Consider the following 15,343-nt stretch of genomic DNA (forward strand, 5'->3'; position numbering starts at 1 on the left):
CCTGAGAAAGCAGTTTGGGGTTTGTTTACATGAGAAGCGCTGCAAACTCATAAATCACAGTTTTAATTTAGATGGGCCACTCATTTTTGCGAGGGGAGGGCATGTCTTCCGTATCAAGGATAAACCCAAGGACCTTGTCTAGGATTTTAAAGGCCAGTAGCACAACATGATTAAGTGAGGAGAGACGCCATCGGGTAACAACCCGATTTCTCCCTGAATTTCCACAGAACCTGTCAGCCGAATATCCAGAGTTCTCTCCCCGCTGAGAGTTGTACATTTAGGTATCATCAAAGGACTCTAATTCTCCCGGGAGCACCAGGAATCACCCCCCCGCGCTTCCACGTGCGGAGGGCTTTATCCAAAACCCCGACGCCTCCCAGACTTTAATGCGGATCTTCAATTTTCCTGCTGGTCAAATCAGATACGGCTCTCTCTAGAGGTTTCCTGTTGGCGTTGGCTCCTTGGGGAACGTAACGGCTTTAGTTTGCTCCCTGGTCATCAAAGAGACATCCCATCCCAGCAGGAGCCCTCACGTCCAACTACAGATACTCAATAAGGGGTGTTCTGCTCGCAGAAGCAACGGTTTGCAAGAATTATTAAAGTTAGAGTATCTTTTAACCCTTATTAAAGAGTTATAGAGTATCTTATTAACCCTTACCTTATTCTTTTAGAACAGATTTCTCCACTACTTAAAACCATTCAAAATTCACACCATTAAGTTGTAGAGTCATCAAGCGCTATTTTTACCTGTAATTAGTGTTCCATTATACTTGTTCAGACAGTGCCCGTATCCCAAACACTCATCCAAACCCCAAAGAAAGTAAAAAAAGGCACATAAACATTAAATATTTGCAGGAGAAACATAATCTGATATAAACAAGCAAACACACAGCTGCAACTATAAATTACAAAAAGGAAACATAGAAACTAAGCAAAAAATGCAAAAAGCAACTATTTATACATGTGCAAATCAACTTGCATATATGAAATAAATGAGGTTTTTATTGGCATTTTAAACAGTGTGTATTTACCAACTTTACCTTTCAAAGGCAAGCCTTTTATGTTAATTTTAATAAATATGTAAATGCTTCTCTCAAGTTTTCTAATCTCGTAGGAACAAGATTTTTGAAAAAAACTAGGTCACATACAAAAATACAAAATTTTAAAACAAAGGATGTCTTGATATGAGAGATATGTTTAAAAGCTTGTAAAATGTTTTTCTATTCAACTTTTGACATTTTTTTTTTTTTCCCCATCAATCGCTGATCAATATATTCAAATGCAAGTCATGCAAAAACCTGATTTCTGAGTACAGGAAGCTGCAAGCTTTACTGTCAGACTGGAAACCAGTAGCACAGTCCCATCTCCAATATCCTCGTTTAAGTGCAAGAACCGGACTCCACCTCTGGTCTTTAATTAGGAAGGAAAATAGTTACGGAACTTGGACAGAAGCTGCTCTCTATCCTGAAATGTCGAGATATATATATATGTATTATGTGTATTAGTAAATCGTTCAAACTTTGAAATAGCCCCACATGGATTTGCCCGAGTGCTTTATCTGCGGAAGGATTCGCTTATTTCTGAGGGCACCAACGAAGGCTGGTGCCTGACGGGGAGAGCTGGATTGGATCGGGTCGGGTGAGAAATGGTTACGGGGTTTATGCACTTACAGTTCTCTTACGCTAGCCTCCTTTTACAGAAATTTAGAGCGAAGCCGTATTCCATAAAAGCAGTATTTCTTCTGCAAAGAGAGTTTAAAATTAATACTAGAGGCCTAACAAATCGTAGGTCTTGATTCTTTTTTTTTTTTTTTTTTTTTTCTTTTAAGATTAATGAGCCTTCTCTCTAGATTTCAGTGGAAACAGGATCAGACCCAACCCCTTCGGAGGCCAATTTGGATGGTCTGTCCCTGGCTGAAACGCAAGCGGCGGCGGTGTTTGCTGTTTGGTTTTGGCCAGTGGGCAGCGAATCAGTTCAGTGGGGCTAGAAAGAAAGAGAGCTACAGCAGGAAAAAAACCGGAGCTCCTTACAGGCTCTCCCGGCTGCGGTAAAGGCAAACTTAGCGTCCAGCAAAGCACTAGACCAGAAAATCTTCTAATAACAAATACCCAAACCCTCACATCTTTAAAGGTTTAGAGGCAAAATAAAAAGCAGTATGCCACGTGGGTCATACAGTGAGGGGGAAACAAGCAACTATGTATTTACAGCAAAGAATTATACTACAGCGCGAAACTACGTGGTTTGCATTCTGTAAGTGCACACGCACGAATCTCTGTTTCTGACGTAATTCCGTGATATCTCATTCCAAACTAATTTCCTGCCTGAAGAACCTCAGGCTGAACAGGCAAAGGCAAATTCTGCTTTTGCCTCTACTTTCAGCACCAGGGATTAGGGTATATATATTTTACGATGCAGGATTTTCCAGTCACACAAATATGCACAGGTATGCGGGGAATATTTTATATAAATACAAAAATGGATCGTTGCGCCTGCTCGGACCCGTTTCCAATCCTCCTCCCCCAGCTCTTCCCGGACAGTAAAACTACTGCAAACTACATCCGTGCTGACTGAAGCAAATGCTGAGCTATGGTAATGCTAAGGATTTTCATACTAGTTTGTGTTTGTTTTCTTTTCGTACAAAAAGTTTGCCTCCGGTTATAGAACCCAGCTGTTCCGTTTCTGGAAAATTACTCTAAAATACAGCAGATTTTATCATCGTGACAACCCAGGTACTGGTGAGGCTGCTGTTCAACAGCTCCCACTTAAATCCTTTCTGGGTCCTCAACCGACTCTCAGGCCGAAGTTCCCGCGTGGCCCGCAGCGATGTTAGGAATTGTCCCAGGATAACGCCGTCAGGAGTGCCGAGGCAGGAACCAAAAAAACTTGAAAAAGCTAATTCCTCGCTTTTAAATCAAAACTTTAAATGTATCCCGTTCTGTTCTCTTCTCTTGAGAACTGATCCAAGATTAAATAGCATTTCCTCTGCTTGGTCTTTGGTAGGTCAAGAGATACGTCACTATTCACACACAGCTAATGAATGCCGGGTACAACAAAAATCTGAACCAACCAGATACAGCCAAGAAAGGAAAATTTAAAATATCTACGCTTTTCACTATTACCTGGCAATGTTAATTTTATGGAAAAAATCTCCATGATGATTTTAGGTTTTTTTCCCAGTCTGATCAGAACACGTCCAATTGTAAACCTGCGGACTGGGACCGCTTCCCTAACATCCTGCAGATTTCTTTCTCGCTAACCTTAGCCGATCATTTTCTGACTCCAAATGGTGCTGTCAAGCACGCCATCTTCTGCCGAAAATAACAAAAATGACCTCTACAAAAAGAAGGTGGGTTTAGAAGATGCAACTTGCTGCGCTAAGAAAAAAAAAAAAAAAAAAGTTTGACTTGAATTCCAAACTCTTGAATTGTTTTTGTCTAACTTTATAACTGGTGTGCCTGCTAAAGAAACACAAAAACCCCAAACAAACAACCCCCCCCACCCCCCAAACAGAAAAACAATCAAAGAACCCACGAGATTGATCAACGCTTTTCTTAGCAGTTGTTTGTCTCCTCTTACTTGTTCTTCGGAAAAAATTTCTCTTTAAAAACCTAGCTAGTTATGAAGACATTTTTACATTTCTACCATACAATAATTATAGTTAGCTTAGTTTAACCTCTCTATGTCATTCAGCAACACTTTTAACTACTGGAAGCCGTAGCAAACTGAGGCTCTAACGATAATATTGCTCCAATGATGCTGAATACTTTTTGCTTCACACAGTATTTCTAGTAGACAGACTACAACAGAAGCGTGGGCAAATTCCAAGGATTACTCTCTAAATGGGACCAGTAAACTGTGACAAGTCCATTCCGAAAATGGCAGCATGTTTTTTTGTAGCTTTTCCACACTGAAGAATGCCACAACCCCCGTCAGTTGTCGGGTCACCAAGATGATGTGTCACACGCTGGCAACTGCCTATTTGCTCGTTCATGATGCTCTCTGTTTCGACTGCTGCGATGCAGCGGCCGTGATGCAGACAATACCTTCTTGTAGACAAAGATTTTAAAAAAAAAATAAAAAAAAATAAAAAAAAGAACTGGGCCCAGATAACCCAATAACAGGGTACAGAGCTATCTTGTCATTCCGAGTTCTTGTGAATTAAACCGCTTTATAGCCACTCGAGCTAAAGCGGTACCCAAAACAGTGCACCTAGAATAAAATGTTAGTCCTCCCTCCCCTGCACCCCCCTCTCCCTCAAGCACGCTTTTTTCAGTTTTCTACTGGAATGAAGTTGAGATCCTTTAGCTAACCGTGATGGGGGATGTCCTAACTCATTAAAAAAATAGAAAAGACTTCACCCAAACAACAGAAAAAAAGAAGTTTGATGAGTCTGGGAATTTTCTACAAACTATTCTGTGCAGTCATCTTCAAATCACCGTAGAACACGAGACTCATTTCTCTTCGCAAACAGATGAAGGAATCTGAAGAGTTACACTGCAAATGTTCTTATAGGAAAGAAAGATCAGTTAGGGCGGTTTGTTATGAATCCCTCCTCTCTTAGTAGATAATTCTGCCCAGCGATGATAGCTCTGCCTGCAGCGAAAAACCTGGACAAAAGTGCAGGAAGTAAGAAGTAGCTCCTCTCAAAACTACTTACATGTTGTCCTCAACTCAAAAGAAGCCCTGCTGCTGCTATAGGCAGTCTTTGCAAAGCGCAACCTGCCCCTTGATATAGTCTCTGCAGGGGCAGATTCTTCTGTGGGTTGGGTGGGAGCCGGCACAGCTGAACAATAAGAGGTCACCTTGGAAAACACAGTGCTTCCTTCTTCCATCAAAAGAGGGGACCAGAATATCATTTGCAGACTCCATGGTGAGACATTCGATATTATGCCTGAAAAGCAAAGCACATGATGTAAATCGCAGTGGAGTTTACAGGAGTTGGGTTCAGTTTTCATCCTTCCTCGCTAAAAATAAAATAAAATGCTCCATTACATCCTAAATCAAGTACGTTTAGAATTGCAGATTTCCAGAACATGACTCTCGTTTCTTTTCACCTGCGCAGGTTCTCTCTGCAGAGGGCAGTACAGCCTTTCCAGCTTTACTCATTTCCTAAAAATTAACGAAAGAAGTTAAAAAGGAAAAAAATGCTTTTGACTGTTCCCCAAAATGCAATATTTAAATACGCCACGGATTTCTAGTAAGACAAAACCAAAGAATCTGCAATCAGGGAATATTCTGGTTGATTTCACAGGGATCTCCCCCTGAGGTGCCACAGGGTGCCCTGGGGAGCCGTAGGTGCGGCCAGCCCAGCCCAGCCCAGCCCAGCCCAGGAAGAGGGGACACCGGGAGGACAAGGGGACGCAGTTGCGTTACGGCAGGAGCGGGTCAGGGCAGGAGCCACTGCTCCGAGGAACCCGCTAGCGTGAGCTTGCTGAAAAGAGAAGAATTCGACTTGCCGTTTTCTGACCACAAAGCTTAAGCACGAGGGTAGCGATTCCAGCAGAGGCTTGTTTTTCACTCATTCTGGAAACATCGGTAGCTTTCAGCATTTAACAGATTTTTTTTTTTCCACAGAATTATAATTTTGTCTAGACAGCTGAAAAAAAACCAACCCTGAAAAAGTTTTTACATGAGCTGCTTCTGAACTCCGCTGGAAATTTCAACTTTTCAAAGAAAATACAAAAAATAAAAACCCTTTTATAATTTAATTTAGCAAAAAATGGAGATAGAAAACCTAGGAAGCAGATTCCCCAGCAGCCATTTGTTGGAGCCCGGCTCCGAGTGCTTTGTTTCCATTCCGAAAGGAACACAGACATATTCCCAAAGAGAGGGCACGGAAAGCACCGTTAATTGCCTTAATGCAGAGCTGGTGAGCTTTATAAATTGGTACTGGTACCGCCAAGGTACGTGGGTTTACAGTCCTTTACCTAGGACAATACCCACAAAAGCTTTGCCAAAACAGGGATTGCTAATTGCCAATGAATATAGATGTTTCCATACGGATGTCAGTCATGGCCAAAGAGGGAGCTCAATAAATAAAAAGAAAAACAACACTTTCTAAGTGCTGTATTTAAAATCCTGGGACCAGCTGATAGAAATCGCACATCCCGTGCAGAGTTCGATTTCCTGCAACAAAACACATTTATTTCTGAGCCAGCTGACTGGGCACAGTTAGGATTAGCCCAAGTCCGCTCCCTCTCCGAAGGATGTGGCAAAAGCTATGGAATTGTGCCCCCGCTCAGCCAGGGCTGCCAAGGGCCCAGCCAAAACACAATTCCGGTCCTGGCCCCTGCGGCCCCTGCAGGACGAGCATCCTGCCCACTGCAAGCAGTCACGGGGCACCACGTGCACACAGGTAGGAGATGGAGGGGGGAAGGAAAAGATGTAAATTTTTGGCCTCGGTGCTGTACACACATGCAAAACACCCGCTCCGGGGAACAGTGCTCTCAACGCAGCAGTAACTTCCACCATCCACTGCAAGGGAGGAGCGAGAGCCAACCTCACGGCTCGCTGCTGCTGCACAGACAGCACCTCTCCTCTCCCCGCCTTCCTTTCCCACAGGATTTGCACGCTGAACTTTGTGTGTGGCAAAACCCAGGGCAATAAAGAGACTAAATAACATGTGCGTGCTTCTAAGTACTTACTTACCTAAGCAGAGCTTTGTCCTTGTTAAGATGCTGGAAGAAGGAAGGCTCGCAGATGAGCTGGCTTTCCTGACAAACTTGTTTACAGGATTTCCCAGGTTCAGCAATTTTCACTTGAAGGGCACTTAATGGGGGCCACATCACCTGCCCGTGACAGAAATCCTGCAGTGACAGATCAGGTTTTATTATAATGCATCCGGTCCCTCGCTAGTGATGTTCCCCATTAGTAAAAGAAGTGGTTATTATCACCCAAACACTCATTTTGCAACTCATTTCAGTTGTATTAAGATCAATAATTCAATTAAAATTCATTATTTTTTTTTTAGCATGAGGGAATTATTATCAAGAGGAAATGGGCACAAACTTGAATATAAGAAGATCCACCTAAACATGAGGAGGAACTTCTTTCCTTTGAGGGTGGCAGAGCCCTGGAACAGGCTGCCCAGAGAGGTGGTGGACTCTCCATCTCTGCAGACATTCGAAACCCGCCTGGATACGTTCCTGTGCAACCTGCTCTGGGTGGACCTGCTCTGGCAGGGGGGTTGGACTAGATGATCTCCAGAGGTCCCCTTCCAGCCCCATATCATTCTGTGATTCTGTGATCACCTTTGATTGCTACTTGAAATGTAGTAGTATCACTCTTCCCAAAGAAGCTTCTTCCCTACCTCTACCTTTTTTAATGTATCACAAGCACCTCTGGATACTCTACTTCCATGTATCCATCCCATTTTGGCTTCCTCAGTGACTCCCGTTTCACTAACTGGGTGCTACCAGAACTATTTTTGTAACAGCACAAATATCAGGAGGAAGTTCTGGTAGGAGAAGAATTTCAGAGGCCAGTTCCCCTGTAGGTGAGAAATGTCTCAAGTGACCCACGTGGAGAGCCATCTGGAAAGGATGAGGGGACCTGCAGCACCTCGGAGGGAGCTCAGCTCATAGAAGACTGAAGATTTCTATAAAGCAACCGGGATTCAAAGAGTTTGTTTGCACTTCTTGGTTGACCCGCTAGTAAAAGCGCTCTCTCAACACAGAACACCTGGCTATAAATAATGCGTGCGGTCAAGTGTCACCACAGCAGAAAGAGGGAAGGAAGAAACAGCATCTAAACACACCTGCTAAAGAAAACCGTTCAAAGACAAGTTCTTAGGGTCTTGACATTTAAAATGAGAAAAAGCAAAGAGAAAATTTTAATCGCTGGTTTTACGTAACGTTCCACGATACTCAGCCATTAGTTTAACATTTGGCAACTCTCATCTGAAGGTGATCAAAAAATCTGGGCGCAGTCCAGCACGGTTTGCTTTCTCCTGACAAAACTAATACTTGTATGAACAGGTCCCACGCTGTGACCCAAAACTTCAAAAGGCTGAACTACTTGAAATGTTAATGAAGCTAAAATCCCAAACCATCTACCGGTTCTCACTATCAGTTGGTGGGTTTTTTTCTCTGTTTTGATTTCCTCTGCTGAAGGAGGAAGTTTTCATACTCCCAGGTCTAACCATAAATTTAATATTATACAAGCATGAACCACTGAATATCCCAAGTTGGAAGGGACCCAGGAAGATCACAGAGTCCAAACTCCTGACTCCACACAGGGCAACCTAAAAGCTAAACCATACATCTAAGAGCATTGTCCAAACACTCCTGGAACACTGACAGGCTTGGAGCCGCCACCACTTCCCTGGGGAGACTGTTCCAGTGCTTGACCACCCCCTCAGTGAAGAACTTTTTCCCAATATCCATTCTGAACTTCCCCTGATGCAGCTCTAAGCTGTTCCCTTGTGTCATATTTGAAAAAACTGAGTCATTTTGGAGCATATTTATGGCAGAATAATTTTAACAGCATCTAAAAAGCCAGGTTAACAATAGATGGTTGGAGGTACTTTTTAATGACGCTGTTTCAAAAAGGTCATCTTGTTATTTGGACTTAAATGCCCCGTTTCTCCCTCCTTTTATAAATCAGTATTTAAAATAGTACATGCAGGAGGAAATCTATATAGGTTCAAAATCCAATCCAGTACTTTAATATATATACTATATAATACTGTAATATCTACTAATGTAATGTACACAATGTAATACTGTGATATTGGATTGGATTCACGGCTAGTGCAGGCAGAAGACAAAGATTTTCAGAGACAGGGAATCACTTGTGAGGCTTCACCATTTGCTGGGGGCTTCAGCTTTTAACATCTCTTAGTTGAAAATTCTTCCCCTAAACTGGGCACAGCCTCCCATTTCCTGTCCGCAGCTTGGTTGGAAGCCTTTCTCAGCTTATGCCACCTTGAAGCACATCTCGGAGAACGTCACCATCACAGGTACCAGCACACAGGCCTGTGTTTCAGTTTGCTGTCTCTGGCTAGTTTTCCTACCAACCATTAAAAGCAACCTAAATTTGGGATCTTCACCCCAGTCCATCTTTCCCCACAACCCTACAGGCATAAGGGTAAAATAAAGAGAAGATGTTCTGTAAAACAGAAGGTGAAGCTTCAGCAGAGACTGCGTTTATGCTCAGTTTACCTATAACCACAGTTTCAAGGTGAGACAGGCTTAGCCCTGCTGTCAAAGGAGGCGTCCTCCTTCCTCTGGCTTTTCCTGCTCTTGGATGAATGTCCTCACTCCACTCCCTTCACCGAGCCCTGGTGCTCAGCTCACCCTCGGCTGAGCCAAGTCAGTTTGCCAACCTAGCACAGCCCTGCCAAAAGCATCTTCTGCTGGGTTACCAAGGACTCCGCTTGACCACGTCTTTCAAACTCAGCATGTCTGTTCCATCACCCAGCCTGCCTCATCCAACACCTCCCAAGTTCCCAGCAGGGAATCCTGCAGCTGCTCCGGCTGCAGTTGCTCAGCAGCTCCTTTGATGGCAGTGCCAACTGAAGTGGTCCCACCCTTTGGTTACCACCCTACGCTGCCGCTTTGCTGAGCTGACTCAATGATTTTTGGAGCCACAGAGCAACCAGGATCAAGGGATGGCTCCAGCGGATGGCACAGACACACCTGACAGCCACGCTGGGCTGCTGGCAGGAGCAGGAGCAGCTTGGAGTGAAAGCTGTTTTAATCCAGCTGAAGGTGGCAATGCTAAATATGAAACCACAGCTCACGGTAGTTCTGACTTCAGACCTTAAAGACCCTCAGCCCAGTTGTTGGATCTGAAGATTCGGGGAATTCACTAAACCTACCTTTCTTGAGAACACTGTCCTCCCTCCTGCTTCTGAGCAGGCAACTCTGGACAACTCCTTCAAATCCTACAGTTTCAGTGTCCCATGGGGTGACTTGTGAGTGAGTGTAAATGGCCCCATCCTCTTCACGTTCAGCCATCCCCTGAAGACCACACTCTGGTGGTTAATGCACCCCACCACCCCTGAACCAGATCAGGTCCACACATCTTTGTTCCTGTTCCAAGCTTCTGCTGCTTTCTCTGTTCTGCCTCCCACCACAAACTCTTCAAAACAAGGTCTCAATCTTTTATTTTTGCTTCATCTGACATGTTAATCAGGCACAGCGCTAAGCACATGCAGATGCTTGAGCACTCTGGGAGCTGTGAGATAATAATGGCTTTTTGACAATTAGTCAAAGCAATGACCAAAATTACAATGCTGTATTTATTTCCGAGAAGCACGCAGTACAGGCCAGGGCTGAGCCCTTGGGGCAGGTCCAGAGGGGAGAGATAGTTTTGTCCCACAGATTCTAGCTCTAAATTGTCTCTTTTTCTCTCTTAGGCTGAGCTCTATTTCCTCCTGTATAGACAAAACCACCCAAGTCCAGCGAACACAGGCAGGAGAACCGAAAGAAGCAGAGATACTTTTACCGGCTGTCACTAATACAGCAGCAAAAAGCATAAAGTGTTTATTGGCAGGAAAGTGGAAATAGCTGTGTTCTGCTAACTGCCCTTCTGATCTGGAGCTGTGTTATCCTTTATTACCGCCTGTAATACCCTCCTCGTTCAGAAATACAGATACAGGAGCGTGTGCAGCGCTTTTGAAAGAAATCCTGGAAGTTAATTGGCATAACAGAGACAGAGGTTATTCCTGTCTCTCTTCTGCAGCAGCCAGAACAAAAGGCAGAGCTGGCCACTGCAACAGACCTGGCCTTGGGCAGAAGTCCAAGTAAACATACAGTTTCTAGAAATCTGTATCCCCTATAAATCTCTGCAGTTTATTACTCCAACTCAACATCTGCTGCTGCTTTCAGCCGGCAGTAATACACGCGGACCAAAAGTCCTTTAAGTAACTGGTTTCCAAACCATTTAAAGCTTTATCGATTGAAACTAAATACTTGAAAAATCTACCCAGAGGTTCTAGTCTAAGTGCAATTCTACCACAAAAGAATCTCAATATTTACGTGATACTTCACGATCTGAAGATTTTTTGCATGTACACAGCTAAAGAAGTCACAGATACACTGAAAAATTACTTTGCCTTTCTGCTTTGGTATAACATCAGAAGAAGAAAGGTTCTTTGTAAATCAATCAATAAAATAATCAATCAATAAATAACAATAAAATAATTAAAAGCTCCTATAGCTCCTGAAATTCAGGAAAAGTATATCCATTTTTGCAAAGACGTGGTAAATCAGACACTCACAGATTAATCAGAACCCAATGGCAACCTGAGAAGCAGAACAAATGTATCTGTCTTAATTTCTAGTCAGTCTCTTTACACATGAAGAATCCCCCTGGTGCTGTATCTGGAAGAAGCCTCCCAAACCCCACATGGCCAAGTCCACAGAAGTCAATCTCTGAGTCCACATGGACCTCCCAAAGGAACACCATCTGAGCAAAGGATGCCCAGACAAGGCCTGCACAGTTGCTGTTTCTACTTGAACAGCAGCGACACTGAGAAGCTTTACAATGCACAGGGTCCTCCCTTTCCAACATAAAACAAAAGATTCATTCACAATGAATGTTCATACCTGTCTTTCAATGAATGCATTCATCCTCTGAAGCATCCCCTCACATGTAAATTCATAGGGCAAATAAGGGTCAATCTGTGGAAACACGGTGTGTTAAGGTTAGAGGGGATTTTGTTGAAATGAGCTTTGTGGTGTGCTGGGTGGTAGCGGCGTGCATTCCAAATGCTACATTGCAGCTTAAGTAGCAACAATAAATGCAAATAAACTCATTACCAAATCACACTTTTACAAAACCATCAGCAGTTTAAGCTGATTTTTCCTCCTTTGTAAAGGCAATAGAAGTTGCACAGTGATTATCTTTAAGGAAACTCGGGGTATACTGCAAAGAAATAGATATAAATGTAGCCCGAGACCCTGCGGGATTCCAGAACTTCTGGTTTAACTAAGTTTCAGTTCTGGAATTGAGGTGAAAAAGAAAACATTATGACAGAAAAAGAACGTGATGCCTTTGAAAATTACTTCAAACTTCCCCCCCTCCCCCCTTGAAGTGCCCTCGTTACAATTCCTCGCTGTAAGTGCACAAGCGCTTCAGTGGTGGTTGTGTCAAGGCTATAAAATCAGCCAAAGGAGTTGAGCGTGTATCTGGGAGCCTGCAATGCTCTAAGAACCAACACGGAAACTTCTGCACTGAATGCACAGAAAATAAAGATTGCTGCATAGTTCGCATATGAAATCCACATTTCTATACAAATTCACTCACGCTCATTTTTTGCAGGCAAACCCCTGACTTATCCGGTACTAAAACATGATAATCAGATACCACAGAGATGTAGTAACAATTTTTTTCCCAATATCCTGCCGAAGTGCAGCAGAGTAACATTAGGAAGCACTCTCCATGCAGTACACAATACACCTCCTCAAGTGCTGATGACAAATGGAGGACACATTTCTCACCTTTTGATTCAAAATCGATTTCACGGCCTTCTCAACTTCCGAAAGATCATTGATGTCTACAGTCCAGACATGGGGCTTCCCAATGTAAACTTCGGCATAGGGGTGCTGAGATGTCAACTGAAAGGAAGAAATGACATTGGTAAAACTTAATGTGTCAAGATATCTTTGCCTCTCGCTCTCTTCATCAGACTTGTTGGACGAAGCGCACCAGAATTAATGCAAGAATTCCACTGGAATTTAACAGTCAGCGTCATTCCTTCTGAGTTATAGTTCAGATTTTCCTTGCTTAAATTTAGAAAGTCAATTTAGTTGGAAAACTGAATATCAGATAACAACGCAGATCACAAGTAACATTTGCGCACCTCTCATTTGTGGCTTCCCCGCAGCTCATTCACAGAGCAGCTCCATGTTTTCACAACCCCTAGTTGCTACCAGTCCTGGTCAGACTTGCCTGACTGCCTTCAGGAGATGTCACCCTCGTCCTGTCTCACCTTCAGACAATGTCCTCACCCTGACTTTCCTTCAAATTTCAAACATTTCCAAGCTTCTGCAAGTAGCAGTGAATAAAGAACCATTTAGAATTGTCTAGGTTGGAAGGGACCTTTCAGATCATTGAGTCCAACCATCAACCTAACGCTGACAAAACCACCACTAAACCATGTCCCTCAGCACCACATCTACCTGTCTTTTAAATGCCTCCAGGGATGCTGACTCAACCACTTCCCTGGGCAGCCTGTTCCAATGCTTGACAACCCTTTCGATGTAGAAATTTTTCCTAATCGCCAATCTGAACCTCCCCTGGTGCAACTTGAGGCCATTTTCTCTTGTTCTGTTAGCTGTTAGTTGGGAGAAGAGACCAACCCCCACCTCTCTACACCCTCCTTTCAGGTAGTTGTAGAGAGCGAGAAGGTCTCCCCTCAGCCTCCTTTTCTCCAGGCTGAACAACCCCAGCTCCCTCACCGGCTTCGTTGCCCTTCTCTGGACTTGCTGCAGAATTTCTATCACTTAGATGAATTCTGACTCTCGCTGCTGGTAGTACAAGAGTGATTTCATCTTAATAAGAGTGTTAACGTTATTTCGCTCACCACTTTGTCAGAAAACAAATTCAATAAATACCCAAGTAAATAACTAAGAAAAGTTATATCAGAGATTGTTTTCAGAACTAGCAGAATTGTACTAAAAGTAATTTTTGTGACAGGTTGCACAGGAGTGAGAGGAACATGCAAATGGACCCAAAGAGGGGAAGCAATAGAGAGGGGAATGTTTCACAAAGGCCTCAGAAGAAAATTGCTTTTAAAATAAATACAACCCCCCTCCCCGAGGATATATTATTCATAGACAATTTTTATTCAGCTGCCTCTTTATGCATGATACAAAGAGAAATCTAGACAGTGCAAAAGATCTGAACTAGGAAACAGTGTCTGTTGGAAAGAACCTTCTCCTGCAGTGGGCATACACCATACTTGCAACAAACTACTTACAAATCTTTTTGCCTATTGCATTTTGCTTGTGGATGAGAGAAGCCAGTGTTATGGTTGATACGGGATCAGCCAACATCAGCCTGTGGGGGACCCTGTGGTGGGGAGTGCTCATGGACCAGTATTTCTACTACAACTAAAACCATACGTACTTAAAACTTTGGTTACCGAGACTGAGTTCCTGGGGCACTTTTGTCTGGACTTCAGACGGCAGAAGCTACATTCCTATTGCTTTCAGTAACAACAAAAAGCCTTCTACTGCGCCTTTAAAAATATGAACATAAACCACTGTTTTGAATTCCACAGATCCTTAGGAATTACGCCTTAGACCACTCTTTCTCTACCATCTCAGACAGGCAGACGGCAACATTAAAGCCAGATCTGAACTGGAAGACAAAAAACTAAACTTCTCAGACTAGTAGCTGTTTTAAGTATTAAGAGTAACTAGTAACATATTTTTATTGCACCAGTTATTCTACATCTATAGCCTCAAAAAGTATTAAAGCTATTTCCTAATACTAAAATGCTTTAATTAGCCGAGGCTTAATGTTTTAGAAATTCAGGAGATACACCCTCTGTCTATAATTAAAATCTGTAAGAATTATTATAAATAGATTTGGAATTAATTTCTAATTTCAGGTCTTTTTTTTTTTTTCTTTTTTTTTTTTTTCCTCCCTAAAAGCAGAAAATGAAAGAAATCACACCCACCAAGTACACATGCCAACTAGATTTAGTATACAATGTTTTCCTTCTTGCGGGGGGGAGCAGCAGAACGGAGAAGAAATATTGGTACAAATACTGGTACAAAACAAGCTCCTTGAAGGTGGTTTTTTTTCCTGGCTATTTTCCCCAGCAAAATCATGTCCTAAGATAAAAAAATTGCTGAACTAAAATGAAAATTGTCATTTCCAGTTTTTGTACAGAGTCTTCACTACAGCAGGACTCCCCCCCCGCCCCGTCTTGCAGGTAGAGGGGAAACAGTTAACTCCCCCCCAAATAAATTCTCCTAGAACAGGAGAGAAATAATGACTTGCAAAGGTTACTTTACAAAAGTACTAAACACAGACTTTATCTTCAAATTGCTCTATGGATAACCAATTCCCAGAGCTACACAGGGTTTTTTTGTTCCTCCGTTAACACTTGAAAAAACCGAGAGAAGGATTTAAGGACTTTCTTAATCCCAAAGAACCAGCACATGGATTACTGGCAATCGGATCTAAATGCAGTTGTGAAAACCAGATAAGAGAAAAGGTTACTCTTAGGATAGGTCAGTGGTGCATGTGAAGGCAGCGATGTTCATGACAAATGTTTGTTATATTACTTTGTACTAAAGCAGTCAACAGGGATTAGTTTTCTGTGCCAGTCAGGTGCCCGGCATTTCTGTCGGTGCTGACACATGCCAGAGGGATTTACCCCAGC

At 42.9% G+C, this 15,343-nt stretch overlaps 1 protein-coding gene across 1 annotated transcript in view; it reads right to left on the bottom strand.

Annotated features, from left to right (window-relative positions):
• Positions 1-1,827: 1,827 nt before the first annotated feature.
• Positions 1,828-15,343, bottom strand: part of MGAT5 (alpha-1,6-mannosylglycoprotein 6-beta-N-acetylglucosaminyltransferase) — a 128,264-nt gene continuing 114,748 nt past the window's right edge. The window contains exons 14-17 of the mRNA XM_074145035.1: positions 12,447-12,563; positions 11,553-11,627; positions 6,649-6,806; positions 1,828-4,891 (exon numbers count right to left, since the gene is read on the bottom strand). Coding sequence (XP_074001136.1) covers positions 4,693-4,891; positions 6,649-6,806; positions 11,553-11,627; positions 12,447-12,563 — 549 coding nt within the window. The 3' untranslated portion in view covers positions 1,828-4,692. The remainder of the gene's footprint in view (positions 4,892-6,648; positions 6,807-11,552; positions 11,628-12,446; positions 12,564-15,343) is intronic.

The sequence above is a fragment of the Numenius arquata genome, chromosome 3 (genome assembly GCF_964106895.1).
Source record: "Numenius arquata chromosome 3, bNumArq3.hap1.1, whole genome shotgun sequence".
Taxonomy (NCBI): domain Eukaryota; kingdom Metazoa; phylum Chordata; class Aves; order Charadriiformes; family Scolopacidae; genus Numenius; species Numenius arquata.